Source organism: Hippocampus zosterae, chromosome 13 (genome assembly GCF_025434085.1).
Source record: "Hippocampus zosterae strain Florida chromosome 13, ASM2543408v3, whole genome shotgun sequence".
Taxonomy (NCBI): Eukaryota; Metazoa; Chordata; class Actinopteri; order Syngnathiformes; family Syngnathidae; genus Hippocampus; species Hippocampus zosterae.
Genome location: NC_067463.1, coordinates 11,656,309 through 11,677,210, shown reverse-complemented (window position 1 = coordinate 11,677,210; position 20,902 = coordinate 11,656,309). Strand labels below are relative to the sequence as shown.

General features: G+C 40.9%; 1 protein-coding gene across 2 annotated transcripts; it reads left to right on the top strand.

Moving 5' to 3' along the window:
* Positions 1-125: 125 nt before the first annotated feature.
* pds5a (PDS5 cohesin associated factor A) lies at positions 126-19,171 on the top strand. Of its 2 annotated transcripts, none has more exons than XM_052085195.1 (33): positions 126-282; positions 1,175-1,327; positions 5,803-6,006; positions 6,109-6,195; positions 6,291-6,388; positions 6,927-7,053; positions 7,197-7,277; positions 7,401-7,541; positions 7,721-7,836; positions 8,321-8,415; positions 8,516-8,661; positions 8,779-8,930; positions 9,103-9,216; positions 10,119-10,200; positions 10,277-10,325; positions 10,419-10,558; positions 10,981-11,096; positions 11,489-11,594; positions 11,822-11,982; positions 12,063-12,186; positions 12,277-12,435; positions 12,551-12,619; positions 13,613-13,749; positions 13,949-14,072; positions 15,203-15,407; positions 15,485-15,599; positions 15,679-15,811; positions 15,906-16,025; positions 16,178-16,240; positions 16,597-16,742; positions 17,515-17,599; positions 17,685-17,935; positions 18,576-19,171. In XM_052085195.1, exons 2-33 carry the CDS (start codon positions 1,214-1,216, stop codon positions 18,577-18,579), a joined length of 3,864 nt encoding a protein of 1,287 aa, XP_051941155.1. In that variant the 5' UTR covers positions 126-282; positions 1,175-1,213; the 3' UTR covers positions 18,580-19,171. The 2 variants fall into 2 exon arrangements, with proteins under 2 accessions (XP_051941155.1, XP_051941156.1); XM_052085196.1 differs by lacking the exon at positions 126-282 and adding an exon at positions 306-489.
* The last annotated feature ends 1,731 nt before the right edge of the window (positions 19,172-20,902 follow it).

Here is a 20,902-nt window from a genome sequence, read left to right as displayed (position 1 = left end):
TGACCTGTGTATCACTTTTGTGGATTGTTTTTTATGGTGTTCCGTGAGATTTTACTTTCAAGTCTAAGACACCGAATGTGTCTTGGCTCAACGGCGGGAAAAATAAGCTTGTCGTCTTGTGGTCCGCCAGGTATTTGGAACTGTAGTATTCACTTGGGCCAAACGGGGGCGCTCTTCACTCAGTCGTCTCACAGATAGCACAAACTGAACGGACAGAGCTTTGTGCGGAAAACTAGATCCAACCTGTGTCAGACTAATGAATTAAATCGGCCCACTCGAAAGGTAAATACCGGAAAACGGTTGTTGTGCAAATCGGCTGTGATTATACTCGCGCTGTTTGGAAAGATCAGCGTGTAGCATTTTTTCATGTGCTTTGAATCGTCCGTGGACGCAAGTTACTGGTGTTAGAGGAGAGCTCAGGGCAACGGTAGCAGCCCTTCGCATGTTAACGAGAGGCAGATGAGTTGAAGTCCAAAAAGAGAGCGTCAAGTAAATTTGCTCAATGTTTAAACTTACTAAAGTTGTTGCATTTGTTGGAAAGTTCTGGTTCTATTCGCCGGTGTGGATGTTTCATGCTTCGATGAAAGCATACTTGACTTCCTCAGCGGTTGTCTGAGGAGGGAGATGTGATGGTTACCTTAATAATTTGCGGCCTAACACTAGCAACTCGCCCGGCTAGTCGCTAACACACTGTATGTAGCAGCTACTAGCTGCTAGCAGCGAACCGCGCTTCCCGCTAAATGCCAATGCTGTTTTGCTCCAAAGCTCGATCGCTGATCCATTTGATAACCTGTGTGACAGTAGTACACACAGGCGAGTCGTGTGTGCTATTACATGTGTTTCTTCGGACGACTTAGTACGTTTGGATGCGACTCCTGTTGTTTATGCGCCGTTCTTAATCGCAAAACGGTGCTTTTAGTTGCATTAAAGAAACCTGGGACTTAGCTACAGCTGGGCATTAGCTTGTAAGCTAATGTCCATATGCATATATCTGCTTGAGTATTGGCTTTGTAACTTAAAACTGTTCGTCATCCTACAACCTTGAAATAGTTCCATGCCATACGAGGCGCGTGTGTTGGGAATGGAACGTTTAGAGAGTGAAATAGTGCTCAAAATTAGTTATTTGTAAGTGTTATAGCATAGCCCTGCTGAACTTTTGTTTTCCGGCCCATAGAGGCCAGTAGAAGACCGCTTGGTTTCGACGTCCACCACCATGGAGTTCCCGCAACAGCAGAAATCGGCGGGCGACGGCAAGATCTGCTATCCTCCCGGAGTCAAAGAGATAACGGATAAAATCAGCAACGATGAGGTGGTCAAACGGTTGAAGGTACGCAAATGTCTTTACTTGCTCGGACTGCACTTCGCCTTGGATGGCCTCTGGCACCATTCCAAAACTCGCATCTAATTTTACAATCTGGTACTGGTACAAGATCGCCCATCTTTTACGCAGGACAGGTTCTCGAACCCTGGACTTGTACAATTATGTTGTTATTATCACAAATTAATTATTAAATGCCACAAAACGTTTCTCTCCTCTCGCTAAACATCATCTGATGAGATGAGCTTCCGCTCACCCACAACACTGATGAGGATAAGCAGTGTAGAGGAGGATAGATGAATCAATTTGAACTGTGCAGCTCTGACAAACATGGAAATATGAGAGTATTGTATGATCATAAAGACAAACATCCATCCGTCGGTGATCTTCCACACCGGTTGACCTATGGATTTTGAATAACTGGAACCTATGTGGTGCAACAGGTGTGTGTCACATTGGTCATCAGTCAATAGTAGGGCACAGATCACAAATGAGATGATTCAGGGTGCTCAGAATAGGCCATAACCAATATTTTAGTGGCCAATTTACTGATCTAGTCATACCTTTTTATACGTTTTAGCATTACTACAGATAGTTTGTCGGACCTGTGCCACTTGGTTCTTTGTGCAGTCAACTATAAAGTTATGCGTGTGTGTATAAAAGTTGGAAGGGCTAACAAAGCTTTTTCATTATTGTGCATTTTAGTGTTTACCCTGCAATCATTCTGTGATATGAAAGAGTATGTTACTTTGCATTCGTAACCCTACACAGAATGCATCAGCATCTTTGTGACTTTTCTCAGTCATGTCAGTTTTACCTGGTCTTTCCTCATGTGGAGCAACACAATGCTACTGTTGGAAGCTGTATATGAATTAACATGTACTTGTACACACCGAAACAAAATATAAAGATAATAAAGATAGATGGCTAGATAAAAATAGAACATGTTTTTGCTCCCATTCTATCAAACTAAACGTGAAGATCTGAGACTTTTTCTCTGAAAAAAAAATCTATTTCTGTCCAAATTTGTTCTTAATCTGTCAGTGAGTGCCTCTCCTTTGCTGATATAGACAATCCATCCACGTCACAATTATGCTTATTAGAAAGCGTTATATTATTACCATCATTTGCCTTATACATAGAGTTGATTATGTTTTTTTTTTTTTTTTGTGACCTGTCATTGTTGGTCCACTCCTCTTCTGTAGCAGTGATGCTTCCGTATCCAGATCATCATAAACATGATAATGGGTCACATGACCAGTAGGTATGCTGGTCATGCAAGAACCGGTTTGTTTTCACATTTCGGAAATGCTGTAAAGACTTCTTGCAGCATGGGGATCATGCGTTATGATGCTTCAACATGAGATGATGATTGGGGATGAATGGCACAAGTGGTCAAGCCTATGCGAAGGATATGTGTTACACTGTGTTCGGAAAATGGTGGTCATGCCCCTGGATATCCATTTTGGTAAAAGAACACATTTTAGAATGGCCTTTTTTTGGGGGCAGCCTAAGGCACATCTGTGTATTATTCGTGCTGTCTAATCAGCTTCTTTAGTCGCCACACCTGTGAGGTGGATGGATTATCTCGGCAAACGGATTGTGACAATATTAGACGGACAATATTTGCGAACCTGGGCATTGAGTGTATCAGGATCCCAGACAGCCTCTATACTAGGGGTGTTGGGATCAGGCTTTGATGCTGCCAATTCTGATGACGATTATCCATGAGTGAGACTGTGCAATAGCGATTCAGACACTGATCACGTGGATTAGCTGCACATTTTCTGATTTTAGAGCTTCTCACTCACAATTATTTTTAATAATTGATTAATCAGTCTGTCTTTTGACTAATTAATGAATCAGATTAAAAAAAACTGACATTCACATTTCCACCCCTTTACTCTTCAAAAACAGGACATTATTTCTCATTGACAGTGCAGAAAATGCAACATATATTATGATTCAGTTATTGGTTTGATCTGTAAGGTGCAGTGTTTAGAGGAGGAAGACGGGATACAGCACTGAACCCAGACTGGTCTCCAGTTGTCAGCAGGCTGTAAAAAGTATGAGCTTTGGGTGACTGGCGTTTGTGGTCTGCAATGAAAGGCACAGATAGAGAAATAAGTAAACACAGTTGGGGATGTTTTGGTTGTTGTCGCTGGAAATCTAAAGTGAAGCTAGTGCGGTGTAACAATGACACTGAGCGCTGTGTGGAAATATTTTAATGTGGAAAGCAGAAACAGCGCCACAGAAACTTGCAATGTCTGCAAATTGAGCACTTCATTTGGCAGCAAAACTGATGTGTCCAAGGGGACGGGGATGCTTGACTTTGTTTAAACCACTGCTCTGCTAGCCAAATAAAAGGTGTTATGTTGCAGTAGTTTTGTTTTAAAATTATGTACTGTATATATATTTGGATGCACTCCCCCCCCCCCCCCCCCAATCCATTGCCGAGGTATTGATTCAGAACTCTGTATCCGCATATTGACTCGGACTAGGGTGCAAAAACGTGATCAGGGCATCCCCACTCGTAAGTAAAATTAATATAATCAGCTGTCTGTAAATCTTACAGTATTATTGTCTCATTCTATCATGAATGTGAATACAATATGCTTGCATACTTGCTAGACACATGTTTTGACTCCAATATGTGGTTTTGCCTTATGCATCAAACTTAATTCAATGTCACGTAAAAAAACAACTTCTTCCAAAAAAGAGATGATAAAACAGTGTCTCAGTTCGATCCAGCAGTCTAGAGTTCATAGAAGTGGGCCTGGTTTGGAAAAACATGTTGGTGTCGATCCGACAAGGGTTTTCCTTTACCTTGAATGAACGTGAAGTCATCCTGAAGCCCAAATAAAAAAAATCAATGTCTATCGAGTCACTCTACTTGCATTTGTTACGTCACATCCCCAGGCTACAAACCTGCTTCCTTCAAACACATTTTTGTAAAAATGTTTCTTAGCCACGTGGAGGGTCTCTGGCACAGCTGTGATTTTAGTCTGGCTTTTAGGTCAGTTTGGTTGGCAAAATTGGCTTTGGTTGCAAGTAGTATTTCAACACCAACACTGCACGGAAATACTATTGTTTCTACTTGAAGGGCAAAGTTTCCTACCTTTTACTGCCTTACTTATTGAAAGACTGATCAACTTCCATTTCGTGACTGAATATAATCGATGCACATGTAACAGAATCAACATGCATTGTGGGGTTGACACATGCGTCATTGTCAGTGATTGGGGCAGCTGGAATATTTCAGAGTTTAATTGTTTTTGCGTGTCAGTATAAAAAAGGGATGGTTTTGACATTGCTTCCATCTTTTACGTGAACATTTTCAACAAGGCTTAGAGTTTCAAAGGTGTTTGCACTAGGTCGTTTTGCAAGGTAACTGTGCCCTCAGTTGTGTCAATGGTCAAGTGCGAGAATAATTATCAGTTGAAACATAGTTTATCTGATCAGCTGCTTTTAGTTTGGTCATCTAAATGGATATGTTATTTACTTTACCGAACATTGTCAAACACTGTAAACAAATACAAAACCATAATATTTTTCCTCTTTATTATTGTAACCTTGCAGTCATGTAATAATGTAATACTGTATACTGTATATCTGAGAGAGAGCTGTATAATACATTCATCCAGTGTACACCCTAATTCCTCCGTGTGGGCAGCAGGCAGTTTGTGACTGCTTGTGCACTAAGGCGTACAAGTGGTGCTGTGGACTCTGTTTACCCATCCCCCCATTCCTACAAATGTCTGTCTGCTTCATTTGCTCGCCCATACGACAGTACTCCCCTAAGTCACTCCAATGCATCGAAGCAGGCTGGTGAATTGCCTCGTCTGTGTGTAACTGCATGATTTATGCACTAACCAATTCATGTTCATGCTGAATTCTTTTCACTTTTTTTGCACTGTTGTAGCAATGGCAATGTTTTAAGTGGCTGATAAGATTTCTTGTGTTTTTCCCCCCGCCCTTTTCATTGAATGTTTGCAGAACATTTGGTGCAAATAGCACACGAGATGCCTTCCTCTAAAACAGTGAAGTAATACCACACAATCGTGTCATGTTTCTTGAGTGTGAGGTCAATGCTTAATTTGGTCTCAGAAAAATCCCACACACCTTATTATGTTTTGTCCTGCACAAGCTCAGAGAAGGACAGTTTATGTTAGGCTGTATTCAATGGAAAGGAGCGCACCAAACACAAAGGGGAGCTTCATTGGATTTTCATCTTCATTCTTGGATTTTTCTTCTTTCTATCTGAGCCTTTTTTTAAAGTCTTATTTAATTTATTCATATGAGGTCATCATTCCTAATATCGGCCCGAGAATTGTGTATCTCTATTTACAAAACCTACTTTTTTAAAACTTTTTTTTTTAATGCATTTGTACAGAATGGCCTCCAAACCCAATCATGGCGGTTTGGAGTTTAAGCACTCAAATAAATTCCGTCTCACATTTTGTCACTATTTCAATGCTGCACAGATGGTGGTCAAAACCTACATGGACATGGATCAAGATTCCGAAGAGGAGAAGCAGCAGTATCTTGGTCTCGCACTCCACCTTGCCTCAGAGTTCTTCCTCAGGAACCCCAATAAAGATGTGCGGCTGCTCGTCGCCTGCTGTCTGGCTGACATCTTCAGGATCTATGCCCCCGAGGCCCCCTACACCTCACATGACAAACTCAAGGCAAGGAGCCCGCTTTTGACAGTGGTTATAATCTTGCACACTTACAATGAGAATCTGTGGAGACATTTTGGCTGAACGAGTGATTTGTGCTTCTGTCTGCAGGACATCTTCCTCTTTATCACTAGACAATTAAAGGGACTGGAAGACACCAAGAGCCCTCAGTTTAACAGATATTTTTATCTTCTGGAGGTGATACTCAGATTTGTTATATAATATACGCACAGACTAAATGATGCACAAATGTTTCAATAGAGTGTTTATGGATTTCTTCTCTCTTCTTGTAGAATTTGGCATGGGTTAAATCATATAACATATGCTTTGAACTTGAAGATTGTAATGAGATCTTCACCCAGCTTTTCAAAACCCTCTTCTCTGTGATCAAGTAAGACCTCTATTGATTCACAATATTCAACACCTGTTTTGAGTTGTCATTTTTGCTGTTGTTTATTTTTGCTACAGTGAGAGCAGAACAGAATACAGTGTGAATGCTTGCTTGAAGTTAGTCAGGGCGCAAACATGCAACCAAGGATATATATTTATTCAATGATGACCGATGGATGTCCTGCTTGAATGAAATACTTAATCCTGTGAGCCAATGACCTGTTTAATGTTCCTTTTAAAAAACAAAGAATTCTATAAGATAAATGAATAGATAGATTATTAATAATCATTTCTGTAATGCTTTTAACTTGGGAGATTTTTTTGTGTAACCATGTTGAATAAGAAAAACTACAATATGCAATTAGTCACTTTCACAGGAAAATCAGCTATTGGTGGAAATCTGCTATTTGCAGTCAAGCTCAACACATATTCCCTACCAATGCGTGGGTTAACTGATGACTGAACACTATGTTAAAACCTATGAATAATTTCAAAGACAATTTATTTGTGGTCAACCCACCCCTCTTTCCTTCTGGCAGCAACAGCCACAATCAGAAAGTGCAGATGCACATGATGGACCTGATGTGTTCTATCATCCTGGAGGGAGATGGAGTCACACAGGAACTTTTGGATAGCATCCTTATTAACCTCATCCCTGCACACAAGGTGAGAAGTTACACTTGAAATGCTTTTTCAATATTTCAATGTCTTCATTCATTCATTCAAGTCATTTGGGATTTATTTAATAAGCAGAAACAAAAGGTAATGTTGTATAATTTTCACCACTATGTTAACTTTTTTTTGTACAGAATCTGAACAAACAAGCGTATGATCTTGCAAAGACTATCCTGAAGAGAACCGTCCAGACCATAGAAACGTGCATTGCAAATGTATGTGGCTGCATGTATACTCTACTTAATCTTCGGTATTTTGGCTATCAACCTCGTAGCGTTTATTTTTTTTCTTTTCGTCTTGTTAGATAAATGTCTTTTAATGTTTTGTTTTTTCTTCAGTTCTTTAATCAGGTCCTCGTGATGGGTAAATCCTCTGTCAGTGACCTGTCGGAGCACGTTTTTGACCTCATCCAAGAGCTCTTTGCAATTGATCCTTTGCTGCTTACCTCTGTTATGCCACAGCTGGAATTCAAACTCAAGGTTACTGACCCAGACCCACGCACACACACACTCGCTATTAACTTTACACTTCACAAGTTCACTCTGATTAATTTATCATTTTTTTCTATTGTCAAGTAATATAATTTATTTATGCATATACAGTATAATGTAAAGTATGAAAAAATGTAACCCACCATACATGTTTTTGTCGTTTGCAGAGCAATGACGGAGAAGAGCGTTTAGCTGTTGTGCGCTTGCTAGCTAAATTGTTTGGGGCCAAAGACTCCGAGCTGGCCTCACATAACAGACCTCTATGGCAGTGCTTCTTAGGCCGGTGAGTTGTGTGGAACCTGTGTAGCCGCTAAACTGCTTCTAGTTGAAAATGGAAATTAAAATACTGTAATTTAATGCATTTGAGTCATAGTTTGAGGTACATTGTGATATACAGGTTTATGCAATCTGGTGCCCCAGAGAGCTGAGGAATCTCCCCCCAATTGTCCATTAATGGGCATTTTAAGTGCTTGTATAAGTACCTACATAGGGGCTCTGCAAAATGCTGGGTAGCCTCAGGAGCAATCGGTGAAGGATATTCATTATTGGATATTCTTTGTGAATATATTCACGCAGGCATGACGATCAGTGCAGTATGAATGTTTTCCTATAGTGCGTTTTGCTGTGACGGTGATGTGTTGTTGATGTTGCGTTTACTGCTCTGGAAAAAGCCACCATGTTGGAAAAGATGCCAATTCAAACATTTATCTATCTACATTCTCCTTCATTCACTATAAACTAGTTCATGAGTAACTTGTGTTGTCCAGGTTCAATGACATCCATGTCCCGGTGAGGTTAGAGTGTGTGAAGTTTGCCAGCCACTGTCTCATGAACCACCCAGACCTGGCCAGAGACCTCACAGGTGTGCACATGCCTTGATGTTTTCTTTACATACCGAGTGGATTACTTTGGTTTTCTCTGGCTAATTCAGTCTATTTCTCTCTCCAAACACCTGATTTAAGAGTTCTTGAAAGTGCGTTCCCATGACCCCGAGGAGGCCATTCGTCATGATGTCATAGTCACCATCATCAATGCTGGGAAGAAGGATCTTAATTTGGTCAATGACCAGCTATTGGGCTTCGTAAGAGAGAGGACGCTGGACAAGAGGGTGAGATAAATGCAGCAGTGTAACATAATGTCAAGGTCACATTATTCTTCAATATATGCATGAACGTGAAACGGAGTATATTGAGCATGTTTCTCACGTTTGTTTTACTCCTGCCAGTGGCGAGTGCGCAAGGAGGCGATGATGGGCCTGGCTCAGCTTTATAAAAAATACTGTTTACACCACGAGGCGGGGAAGGAGTCTGCTCTGATGATCAGCTGGATCAAAGACAAGCTGTTGCACATCTATTACCAGAACAGCATCGATGATAAGTAAGAGAGCATATTTTCATCAAATCAAATAAAAATGTACCTCTATGACTTTATAGTCAGGAAGATGAACCTTTTTTTAATGCACCTTAGAATCTTGATTTGTGTGAAGATAATGAAATGTAACAACGACTCTCCAGTTTGTCCTCTGAAGGTCTCAATTTCTGTTCTGCAGGTTACTAGTTGAAAAGATCTTTGCCCAGTTCATGGTCCCCCACAGCCTTGAAACAGAAGAGAAGATGAAATGTCTCTATTACCTGTATGCCTGCCTGGACACCAACGCTGTCAAGTCAGTAATCCTGCACCTATTTTTTGTTTTACATACCTGTTTTCTGGACAAAGTACAGTGGAACCTCAAAGATCGAACACGAGACGTTCTGAGACAACAGTCAACCTATGATTCTTGATATGACATCATAATTCCTAAAATCAGCCTGAGAAGTCATGCACACACCCAACATCTATGCAGCTGTGTGGACCCTTCACTTTAGCCTGCACAAGCCTACAAGTGATGATGTAAATGTATCGTTTAGCATTGAGCAAATCAATTGTGCTCTAAAGTTTTACGCTTATTTGGGCGATTCCACCAAATTAGTGCCATTTGTGTCGCCAGACAATAAGATGAAAATACATTTTAGGAAAGTGGCCTCCACATTGATATGCATTAGGTTTAGAGTTGGCACTCTATTACAATAAATGCCATGGCTATCGTTACTCCATTTGGTCATTTTTAATGCTAAAAACCCAACTGATACAAAAAAAAGGGTTGAGATACACCAATACACATTGTGAGTTGTTGAATATGTATATCATCAAATTTAGTGCTTATAAAAATGAAAGGAAAACAGAGTGTATTTTGAGAGTGTGACAGAACAATTGGTACTGATTTGGTGGAATGGTCCATATTTTCTAATTGTATATCAAAACCATACAATTTGACATATATACATGTCTGTACATGTATTTTTATATTAATTTTAAACTTGATGCAACCTCTTTTTTCTGAACGTATTGGCAGATACTTTAAACAAAAGAATCTGATTCAGACTTTGGTGATAAAGTGTGATTCGGACATCCCCCATTCGGGCCAAATTTCACAATACATAATACAATTTTGATTACTCATCAGAAAAAAGCTATAGTTGTCCACCATTGTGGCTAACTTGTTCCTTGTCTCTTATTCTTTTGCAGGGCTTTGAATGAGATGTGGAAGTGTCAGAATATGCTGAGGGGCTTGGTTAAAGAGCTGCTTGACCTTCACAAACTGCCTGTGGTGCGTTGAATCAAAGGATCTTCATCTTGCTTCGAGCACAGATGTAGATGTAACCCAATTTTCCTCTCTCCTTTAGTCTGAAACCAATAACAGTGCCATGTTTGGGAAGCTGATGAATATTGCAAGTCAGTAACTCATCTACTCAAAAACTGCTGTTTTCATTATAGTCAGTAAGTGCCAAATAAATCAAGGCTATTTTTCTTTTTTGCATTTTTCAGAGAACCTGCCAGATGCGGGGAAAGCTCAGGATTTTATGAAAAAGTTCAATCAGGTTCTTGGTGACGATGAGAAGCTCAGAGCTCAACTTGAGATCCTCATCAGTCCGACTTGCTCTTGCAAACAGGCGGAGATTTGTGTGGTGAGAGAATATGGAACGCTGCATCTTTCATAGTATATCGCTTGCTGTTTTGCAATGTATATGCAAAAGGGGCATGGCCTACTGCCCGAAGACTGCTGGGATAGGCTCCAGCAACCCCCGCAATCCTAGTGAGGATGAAGTGGTTCGGAAGATGAATGAATTAATGGTGATTTAAATCAGCGTTAGTGTAAAACGTCGACATTGCAAAAACTTTAAAATGCTGTGACACCTAACCAATCCATGAGGTATTTTTTACCTCTTCTCTCCATATTTTTAAATCTCGCTGGTATGAATACAAAACTGCCATGTAAACAGTCACACCATCATAAATATGGATGTATTGTATGTATATACTTGGCTTTAATCTAGAATCTGACAAATTTACCACATTAAAGCACAATCACTGTTTGTTGTTTGTACAGAGGGAGATCACTCGGAAGTTAACGTTTCCCAAACAACCGACCAATCCTTTCTTGGAGATGGTTAAGTTCCTGCTCGAACGCATTGCCCCAGTCCACATCGACTCAGAGGCCATCAGGTGTGAAAAAGTATGATAAGGAGAAAAAAAACTCATCGCCCGTGAAATTCTCTGTGGTGCACTAATGGAAGTGCACTGTAAGTAGGAGCACGGTTTAACCTATGAAACTTGAGATTCAATAGCTTCATGCTCATGTTTGCCTTTGTGTTAACCCGACACACCATCAACTGGCTTTTCTCATTCAATGAGACATCGTGTGGTGGGGAAGTGTAACTGCTTTATCAGCAAGGTTTGAAGGTTAACCCTTTCTGCATGATGGAAAAACAACATTGGGACAGACCACTGCAGCTGAATAGATCATATTTTAATACCACTTTGTAATTGTTGTAAAAGCCTACGTTTTTTTTTTTTTTTTTTTTAATTTTGATAACCATGGCCTTTTTTGTATTTAGTGCTTTGGTAAAACTGCTCAACAAGTCAATTGAAGGCACAGCAGATGATGATGAAGAGGGTGTTACCCCTGATACAGCCATCCGCTCAGGCTTGGAGCTACTGAAGGTACATGATACTGGAAAGTCATCCCATTTCATTTTTCGATCTTTTTTTTCCCCCAATTGATTCATTGCAAATTGATCATCTGTCATGTGTTGGATGATTTAAGATAAGATAAGATATCCTTTATTTGTCCCACACTGGGGAAATTTGAATTCCCTAAAGCAATACTAATTCTTTCAAAGGTGAATTTGACTTCAGTGTTAATTAACCACCCTTATTACTCCTTTTAGGTTCTGTCGTTCACCCACCCCACAGCATTCCACTCATCAGAGACCTATGAGTCTCTTCTCCAGTGTCTGAAAATGGAAGATGACAAGGTGGCTGAGGCAGCAATCCAGATATTCAGGAATACCGGACAAAAAATTGAGACGGAACTACCACAGATAAGATCGTATGTGTTACGTGACACAGCGAACCTACCCCAATGCTGATTTGTCTTCTTACTCATAAATTATCCTATGCATCCATCAGGACCTTAATTCCCATTCTACATCAAAAAGCTAAGAGGGGGACACCTCATCAGGCCAAGCAGGCCGTCCACTGTATACATGCCATCTTCAACAACAAGGAAGTGCAGTTGGCTCAAATTTTTGAGGTAAAGGACCAAAAACAAATCCTCAATTTTTGAGATGCTTTCTCGGAGAAAAGAAAATCTTGATGCGTTATATGTCCTCCATACCTCCAGCCTCTCTCGCGGAGTCTAAACGCAGACGTTCCTGAGCAGCTCATCACACCGCTTGTGTCACTAGGCCACATCTCCATGTTGGCACCGGATCAGTTTGCCTCACCAATGAAGTCCATAGTGGCTAACTTCATCGTCAAAGACCTCCTCATGAATGACAGGGTGTGTGCAACGTGTTTCCATTTTAAAATGGTTGATTATGGATAACTGCTTTAAAGAAGTGGTAGTATTGTAAAAAATAAAGCTTAGGTTTATATTGGGGTTTTTTTGTGTCTAGTCGGTGGGAAACAAGAATGGTAAGCTGTGGACCACTGATGAAGAAGTTTCACCTGAAGTTCTGGCTAAGGTGAGAGACACACACACCGACACTTTAAAGCACAGGTGTCAAAAGTCCGGTGCTCGGCGGCCGGTGTCTTGCATGTTTTCCATGTCTCCCTGCTGCAAAACACGTGATTCAAATGATCAGGATCATTATCAGGCTCCTATAAAGCTTGCTGATGAGCTGATCATTTGGATTAAACCTCCTCCGGATGGATACGACGTGGAGCAGTACCAGAGCTCCCTATTCTAGACTTGTTAGAGCGCCAGTGTCCGGCCCTCAGCATCGCGCTCCAGGGCGCATCTGGAAATACTCTCAAAGCGAGCACATTCCCTCTGACCATTCGGAAACCCTGTCTGTTGCTCAGATTTTGCATTTTGGAATATAGAGTAACATAAAAACGGAGTGCCAGTGCCCGCACGAGGCACACTGACTAGAGTGAGGACACGGTGTGCAAGTGCTAGTGCTGGCTGCATTCGGAAATGAATGCCGCTCCAAACACAGGTGCACGGTAGTGCACGGGCATCAAAGTGACTTTCCCAGTGCGCCCTTTCTCATAATCGGACAAGTACGATATGAATAGAATATGGCAAAAATGAGCCCACTAAAAAAATCTAGTGGTTGGTCAATGGTTGTGCCTGCATTGCAAGAGAGTATTAGTTCACGACACTTGCATTGTATGAACATTGAAGGAATTTGAATGTAACTATCAAGGATGCTATCATGCTGCTTTGGGTCTCCGGCAAATATGCATTTCCAGTGCACTGCAAGAGCAGCAACTTGCCATGTTAAACTGCATGACAATGTGCCCAAAAACAGTTTTTTGTTTTTTTAATCGACCAATATGAAATAGTTATATCGTACGTATAACTTTTCTTTTGTAGCTTATTTCATTAAATAAATTAGACCTTTTAGGTGTAAGTGGGATATATTGCTTGTGCAATGAAAGAGGCACATTAAAGCAATACATCCTCCCGTGTATCAATATTAATCTAATTATTTGTGTTCATCTGATCTTAGGTCCAGGCCATCAAGCTGCTAGTGCGTTGGTTACTAGGAATGAAGAACAACCAGTCCAAATCGGCAAACTCCACGTTACGCTTGCTGTCAGCAATGCTGGTTAGCGAGGGAGACCTAACAGAGCAAAAAAAGATCAGGTAACATTCAAGTCAACAACCTGCTGACAAATACTTCTGATTCGGACATACAGTATATGTTCCCCTACAATTTTTTTTCCTCCTCCTCAATCTACATATCTGCCTGACTTGCTACCAAATGGCCAAGTGGCTGAGGACCACTGCTTTTGTAGTAATTCATTTTGGGTTGTTTTTTCTTGCCATTTCTTTTTCCCTGCAGCAAATCAGACATGTCTCGTCTAAGGCTGGCTGCAGGTGGCGCCATTATGAAGCTAGCCCAGGAGCCCTGTTACCATGAAATCATCACGCCTGAACAGTTTCAGCTGTGTGGCCTTGTTATCAATGTCAGTCTATTTTTCATTTGGCATTTCACAAACATATTAGTGGTTTGCATTTCTTGGTGAGAACACCATTTCGTAGATATTTTCGACAGGTGTTTTTACTTGCCGCGAGGTAGAACTGAACTCACAATTGGAGGTGTTTCTCATATTCTGACTCCCATGTAGTTACATCAGGTTCATAGCTCTGTGAGATGTAATGCAATTCTTCACCACCAGTCTACCTCATCAGCAAACGTGGTTTGTTTAATACCTCTGACAGTGTCAATCAAAACTGAGCCATATTTGGAACCGCGTTGTTTTTGATACAGCTCTTGCATTGAATTTTATGGGTGTACCTAATGCAGAGATGAAAGTCCTGCGGGTTTTTCTAAATTTTCGGAAAATCCCTAAGGAGAATTGAGGAAAGTTTACCTAAAATTAATCCGGATATTAGTTGACAACATTGAACGAAGACGCGTTTGAGTTCGTTGTTTTGCTTTCACGAGCGTAGCCATGTTGAGACACTAACACGAGTAACAGTACATATTTTCGTCTCTTTATAAACACACTTGCTAAACCCCAGTGGAATGAATAAAAGACACAGTGGAGAAGACATGTTGCCATAAAAAAATATATTTGGACAAAAAGGGAAAAACAGATTGGCAGAAAAACGTGTCCGTCCGACTTCGAGTGTCGTCTCGGCTAGCTCAGCTTTGCTGTTGTCGTGTGTGACGTTGCATCTGTGCTGATTGGTTGAAATCAAAAGACACGCTTGCGTACATGTCTGCACTGAAGCACACACAGCAGAGAGCAGCAGACTATCTACTGCTGAGGCTCGCTTAGCTTGAGTGGCGTCGCCACAACAGTAATACCTCGCATTCTCATGGCCTCGCCATATCTTGGAGATTTCGAAATTTCGGCGAGACCGGAAGCTCCAAAGGGTGCATGTGTGCACACAAAAGGAAGATTAAATGTTTTGAATGAATTGAATGTCGAGTATTTGAATAGTGTTTTGTGTAAACTAATTCATGCGTTATCGTCCAGGTGTGTGCGCGTGTGTATATATACCGGTATATATATATTTTTTTCCCCCCGGAATTTTCAGAAAAGTCCACTTTCATCTCTGCTAATGAAGAGTTTCCTTCTGCATGCAGGATGAGTGCTACCAGGTGCGTCAGATCTTTGCTCAGAAGTTGCACTTGGCTCTAGCTAAACTCTCCTTGCCACTGGAGTACCTGGCTGTCTTCGCCCTGTGTGCCAAAGACCCGGTGAAGGAGCGCCGCGCCCACGCCCGACAGTGCCTACTCAAGAACATCTCAGTGCGCAGAGAGTACATAAAGCAGAACTCGCTCACTCAGGGTAAACTTGGTCACATGCCGACATAACATGGTCTGAAAGATCACTATGATCACTCAGCTGATCTTTCTTTTCCACAGAAAAAATGGTCTCCTTCCTTCCAGAGTATGTTGTTCCTTTCATGATCCACCTGCTGGCTCATGACCCGGACTTCACGAAACCGCATGAATATGACCAGCTCAAAGACATTAAAGAGTGTGTAGCGAGTGATACATTTTTGTGTGGTTTGCTTTTAAGTGACTGCTACTGAGCCATGTTTTTACTTTGCGCTCAGGTGTCTGTGGTTCATGCTGGAGGTGCTGATGACCAAGAATGAGAATAATAGTCACGCCTTCCTGAGGAAAATGGTGGAGAACATCAAACGGACCAAAGATGCACAATGTCCTGAAGACACGAAAGCCAACGAGGTACACGCAGCAACAAATGCGAAGGAACCAACTAATATTGGCACAGAGATGTTATTTTGTAGTCTTTCCTCATGGTGTGGTGTTGCATTTTCAGAAGCTGTATATCGTGTGTGACGTTGCTCTCTTCGTCATCGCTAACAAGAGCACCGCGTGTCACCTGGACTGTCCAAGTGACCCTGTTATATGCCCCACATTCTTCCTAGCGCTAGACAAGGCAATGAAACACACGTCACTTCGCATTTGATTAACACTGTTGATTTTCTTGTAACGACACAATTCACATACATTTCATTGTGCAGTAATTCACAGCAAACATAGTATATTGTCTTTTACTCTTGTTTTCTTTTCTCTCTTCTTTTTCATCAGGATTTCAAAAATGACAAAGACTATTTGTCAGGTGAAATGCGACAAATGCTGCTTACAGGAAAGGTGAATGTTGCAAAACATTGACAGTGATGTCTGTGGCTACAATGTTGCACTTACAACACTCCAGACATACAGTATGAAAGCACAATATCTGAGAGTGTAATCGCAATTGAAATTTAAGCTGTGGAGTCCTCCCATTTCCTGTCGTCTCTGGTGGCAGTGGTCACATGAGGGTTGTTGGTGGATAACCATTCTGCATAACAACCAGTTATTCACTTTCTGAGACCTTGAAATTTGTGCACAACCGCTAAAAAGATGTGACTGTTTGTGAAGTCTACGGTTTTGTTTTGTTTAAACAAGCTAAAATGCTGTCGAAGCGTTTACTATAGCCAATCTTGTCCGTTGTCCTTGTTCTGTAGCCTAAACAAGCTCCGGTGTTGGTGACTGTCAACAAAACTCTAACTGTACCGGGCAGGAAGATCTTTAAGACCCAGGTAGTCTCCGATACAAGTAATACCAGCACCAACTCCTCGCCGCTTAACTCCTCCACTGTCAACAAGAACAGGTACACTCTCCTAACTATTGTATAGTGCCCCCTTCCCCCTTAAGGTTGTATTTTTAAAAAGTGTGTTTTAATTGGTTCAAATGTGTTCTGAATTGATGCAAAGAATTCACCGATCACCAGCAACTTTGTCTTTGTTAAATACGATTCCCATTCCGTTTGGCGACTCTTCTGTCACTCTGCAGTTTCTTCCCCCAACGAGTAGCGGCACCTCATGGCACTTCTTCTTTTTAATAAGTACCGGTATATAACTCGAGGGATCTTACAATCCACAACACCAGATGCTAAGATTGAGCAGCTGACAGCTGTACTGCAGGGATGTGGACATCGTATTTTAATTTCTACTGTATGTAATATTTTTATTTTTCATGTTAGTATGCAGTCGCAAAGTTTGGTCACCCCTGCTGCACTGCATGGTGTGTGGTGGGAAAGGCATCGCTATGCTTCTGCTTCACCGTACTCCTTTTGGGCTATTAATTACCACATACTCATTATTGTCTGCAGTGCACCATACCCAAATAAACATAACCAAACCACAACAAAGTATGTAATATGAATGTTGTCGATGAGATCATTTTCTTGAAAAGCAAGGAAGGGTAGAATTTAGATTTAAATATACACATTATTGATGTAAGCCGGGGGTGAAAAAAAAGCTTTCCTTCCTTGACTGATCAGCAGCCGCAACTGGTCTGCAATGATGAACAGTGGTAACAATACAAACACACTGGCAGTTGAAAGCCACGTGCCATTTATCTTTGTGCTTCTAAACTTGCAGTAAAAGCATCACAGCCACAGAGCCTGCAGAGTCTCAAACGCAAGAAAACAATGAGAACCCAGTCATCAAGGAAGACATAAAGAAGGTACGCACTGCGAGAGGTATTGATTGGCAACAAGTACAGCTCATACTATACAGTATATTCACTCTGCCTTCTCCTGCTGTTGTAGATCGAGGTGAGTAAGAACATGGCTGCCGATGCTGGAACGGATGCGCAACCAGCAAAACGACGTGGCCGGCCACCCAAAGCGGCTGTCGCCACTTCTCCTGCAGCGGCAAGCAAAGAGACGGCATCGGCAGGTGGCGGGGCCGCAAGAGGCAAGAAGAGGGGAGCAGAGGCCAACTCCAGTCCAGCAGAGTCCATCAAGGTGTCAAAGCAACAGAATGACGACGGAACAAATAGACAGATGGATCTGCAGAGGTAAGGGTCCAACAAAGATGAGCTAACATTGTGTGTTTCTATCCAAGTGTCAACTCAAGTAACAGTTCAATACAATGGCATTTTGTCAATGGTGAACGTGTCCAGGAACAACAAACTCATTTCACCATTGACAGGGAGAGGGGGAGAGAGAGAGTGTGTCAATGCATCTAATATTACATATGTTAAAAGTAGATTCTTTATCTAAAGTGCCATTTATAATTTTGAGTGCAAATGTACAGTGTCAAAAAACATTCATATAGGATAAATCACGCCCCTACACCCTGCAATAAATGCTTCACCTCAATAGATGGCCTGGTATTCTCTGCTCTTGAGTAAATGCACATCTCAGGCCACTGTATGAGGAAATAATTAATTGTGACGATTATTGATACAAATGAAGTTGACTGTCCTTAGCTATCGGCACTATCAAACCATGGAGCAAAATTTTTGTGGACACACAATGGAGAATCGATTTTAAAAGCAGTAAAGATTTCAACCTGTTACTGGCACAGAATAAAGAGCATTTTAAAAGAAAGTCACAGTTGTAATGGACTGGACATAGAAGATTCTAATTAGACAACAACACTTGTCAGATTTTAACAAAAGGGCTGACTTTTCCATTATGCTTGTTTTGTTCAAGGTAAAGGAGTGGAGCCACAACTGTTGGGGGATCAAATTTTTTTCAAAGCCTCCCATGCCATCATACATGTTCCTCTTGCTAACTTCCTGGACGTTTATGGACCTTTTTGTTTTTTTTTAATCCGTCGCACAGATCTACATTTTATCCACACGTGGACTATCATGACATCCTAGAAGGTTCTAAACACACTGTAGTTATTTGAAGCTCATTGTATGTAGGTCTTAAACTTGCCCATGTTTTCCCCCTTTTGATTTTTCTTTTGTCACGCTACACTGCGCTTCTTTTGTGGAGACATTTTTAAGGAAGAAAAAAAAATTATGGACATTTTACAGAAATTTTAATCCGGTAAGACTGTTGCTTATTAAATTCCCTGGTAAAAATCCTCCCACGTGACTCTTGGCTTCTTCCTCAATATTATGTATACAGTGGCACCACGACTTACGAGTGACCCAACATTTGATTTTTTTTGGGGGGGGGGGGGGGATTTGGTGACCAGTTTGGCAGACGGTAAACAATTCAAGAAAGAAGCTTCAAGCTTTTTAAAGCCACTTCTAGTTAAATTTATTCTCAGGCTAAACATAACCCCCCCCCCCCCCCCCCCAAAAAAAAAACATTTGTCAATTTAATAACCACATCCCTTTGAAGGTCTGCTAGCTTAATGGTAACGCACAATGCCATAGAACAGCTAATAAACACCATCAGTGGCGGTCTTGCAACGCTTTGAGAAACAGTGTAGCACAAATGGTGCAACAACAAAGACAATGTCACTACTCTGATGGATATTTATTAATATTATTATTGCAGTGTACTGATTCAGTTGTGAAACGTTTGCCCTCCATTAAACTCCCCTTGGTGGCCAAAGCATGCCCTCCATAAAGGAGTCAAATTTGGGTCTGGAATGGAATATTTGCATTTCCATTCATTTCAACAGAGAGACAATTTGAGAAGTGTTTTGAGTTACTCGAGTGGTCAATCGTAAGTCAGGGCACCATTGTACTGAACATTATGCTCTCCCCAATTCCTAGCCCATCAAACGTGTACTTTGTAAATACTAATGAACAGCTTTAAATATCAGTACAAGACACTGCATGGAACGTTGGATTTTTCTGAACTAATGTTTAGGTGACTCTTTAATGGCTTGGACTTCTTTGTTACAAGGCTCATCTTTTTCTGATGGACCAAATGAAATGGCGATTATGTAGTGTAACCTGCTCCACAAGCCTGGTCGGGAACCTTTGCATAGTTTCATTTGAGTTGAATTCTTTTGTTTGTCCAAGTACGTGACTTTACTTCACCCTGGAGTGCATAAATGGTAAATACTACCATGAAATTATTTTTCTGTCTTTTTCCTGTTTTATAATTAAATGTAGTTTATACATTTTTTGTCAATTATTTGTCCAGGCACTTCTGAGCCACTGCATGCGGAATATTTTAGCATAGCGTGCATACTCTCACCATGATGCTTACGAACTTATTACACCCCAAAGTTTGACGGCAAATCTTGCACCTATAAAGTTTTGTACTGTATTTGAAATGTCCACACACTGAACATTTCCACTGTAATGCTATTTAGCCACCTTTTTCTTTCACCCACAGCGAAGTCAGATGTTGCCTCACACATCCTCAAAAATGAAATACCGTACTTGTTTGACGGCAGCAGGTGCTTTCAGCAAGTTTGCAACCCTGAATTAGTGCATTTCATTCCAACTGTACCACATTTGTTAAGATGGTTGCTCCCCTCTCCCTCTCTGTTTTTTTAAAGCATGTGTTGATGTTATGTATAAAATAGTACACAAACAGAATTGGGGGTTACATTTTACGTATGTAAATGTGCTGTAGAAAACAGACTGAGTCACAGAAAGATCCATGCCACACCAACCACAGCAGAAAATATCTTCTGCTGGAATTTCAGAAAGTTCACTTTAAATTGATGAAATCCCGAGATGAAGGAAATATAACCACACATTGTTTTTGTTTTGATTTTGCATGTTTGCCTTTTATTTGACCTTCAAAAAAGGCATGAAATAAAAAGCACCATCACAAATCCTTATTAGAATGTCATTGTTCCCAAAGAAAGTCCAAATGGAAAATTGCTTTTTAATCACGCAATGCTGGACTTTTTTTATACAGTCAATTGCAGCCATCATCAATGCATTCTAATTAGGAGGCTCTTCATCAAGACTATTGGCACGGATGTGTGTGTTTTTGACAGACCATTGCTAATACTGCATGCATTATTACTAATTACATTACTAATGCATTAGCTATCCAGTAAAAAATGTTTTTTGTAAATGCAGTATGTTAGGCAAGAAAAATGGTTTTAAAAG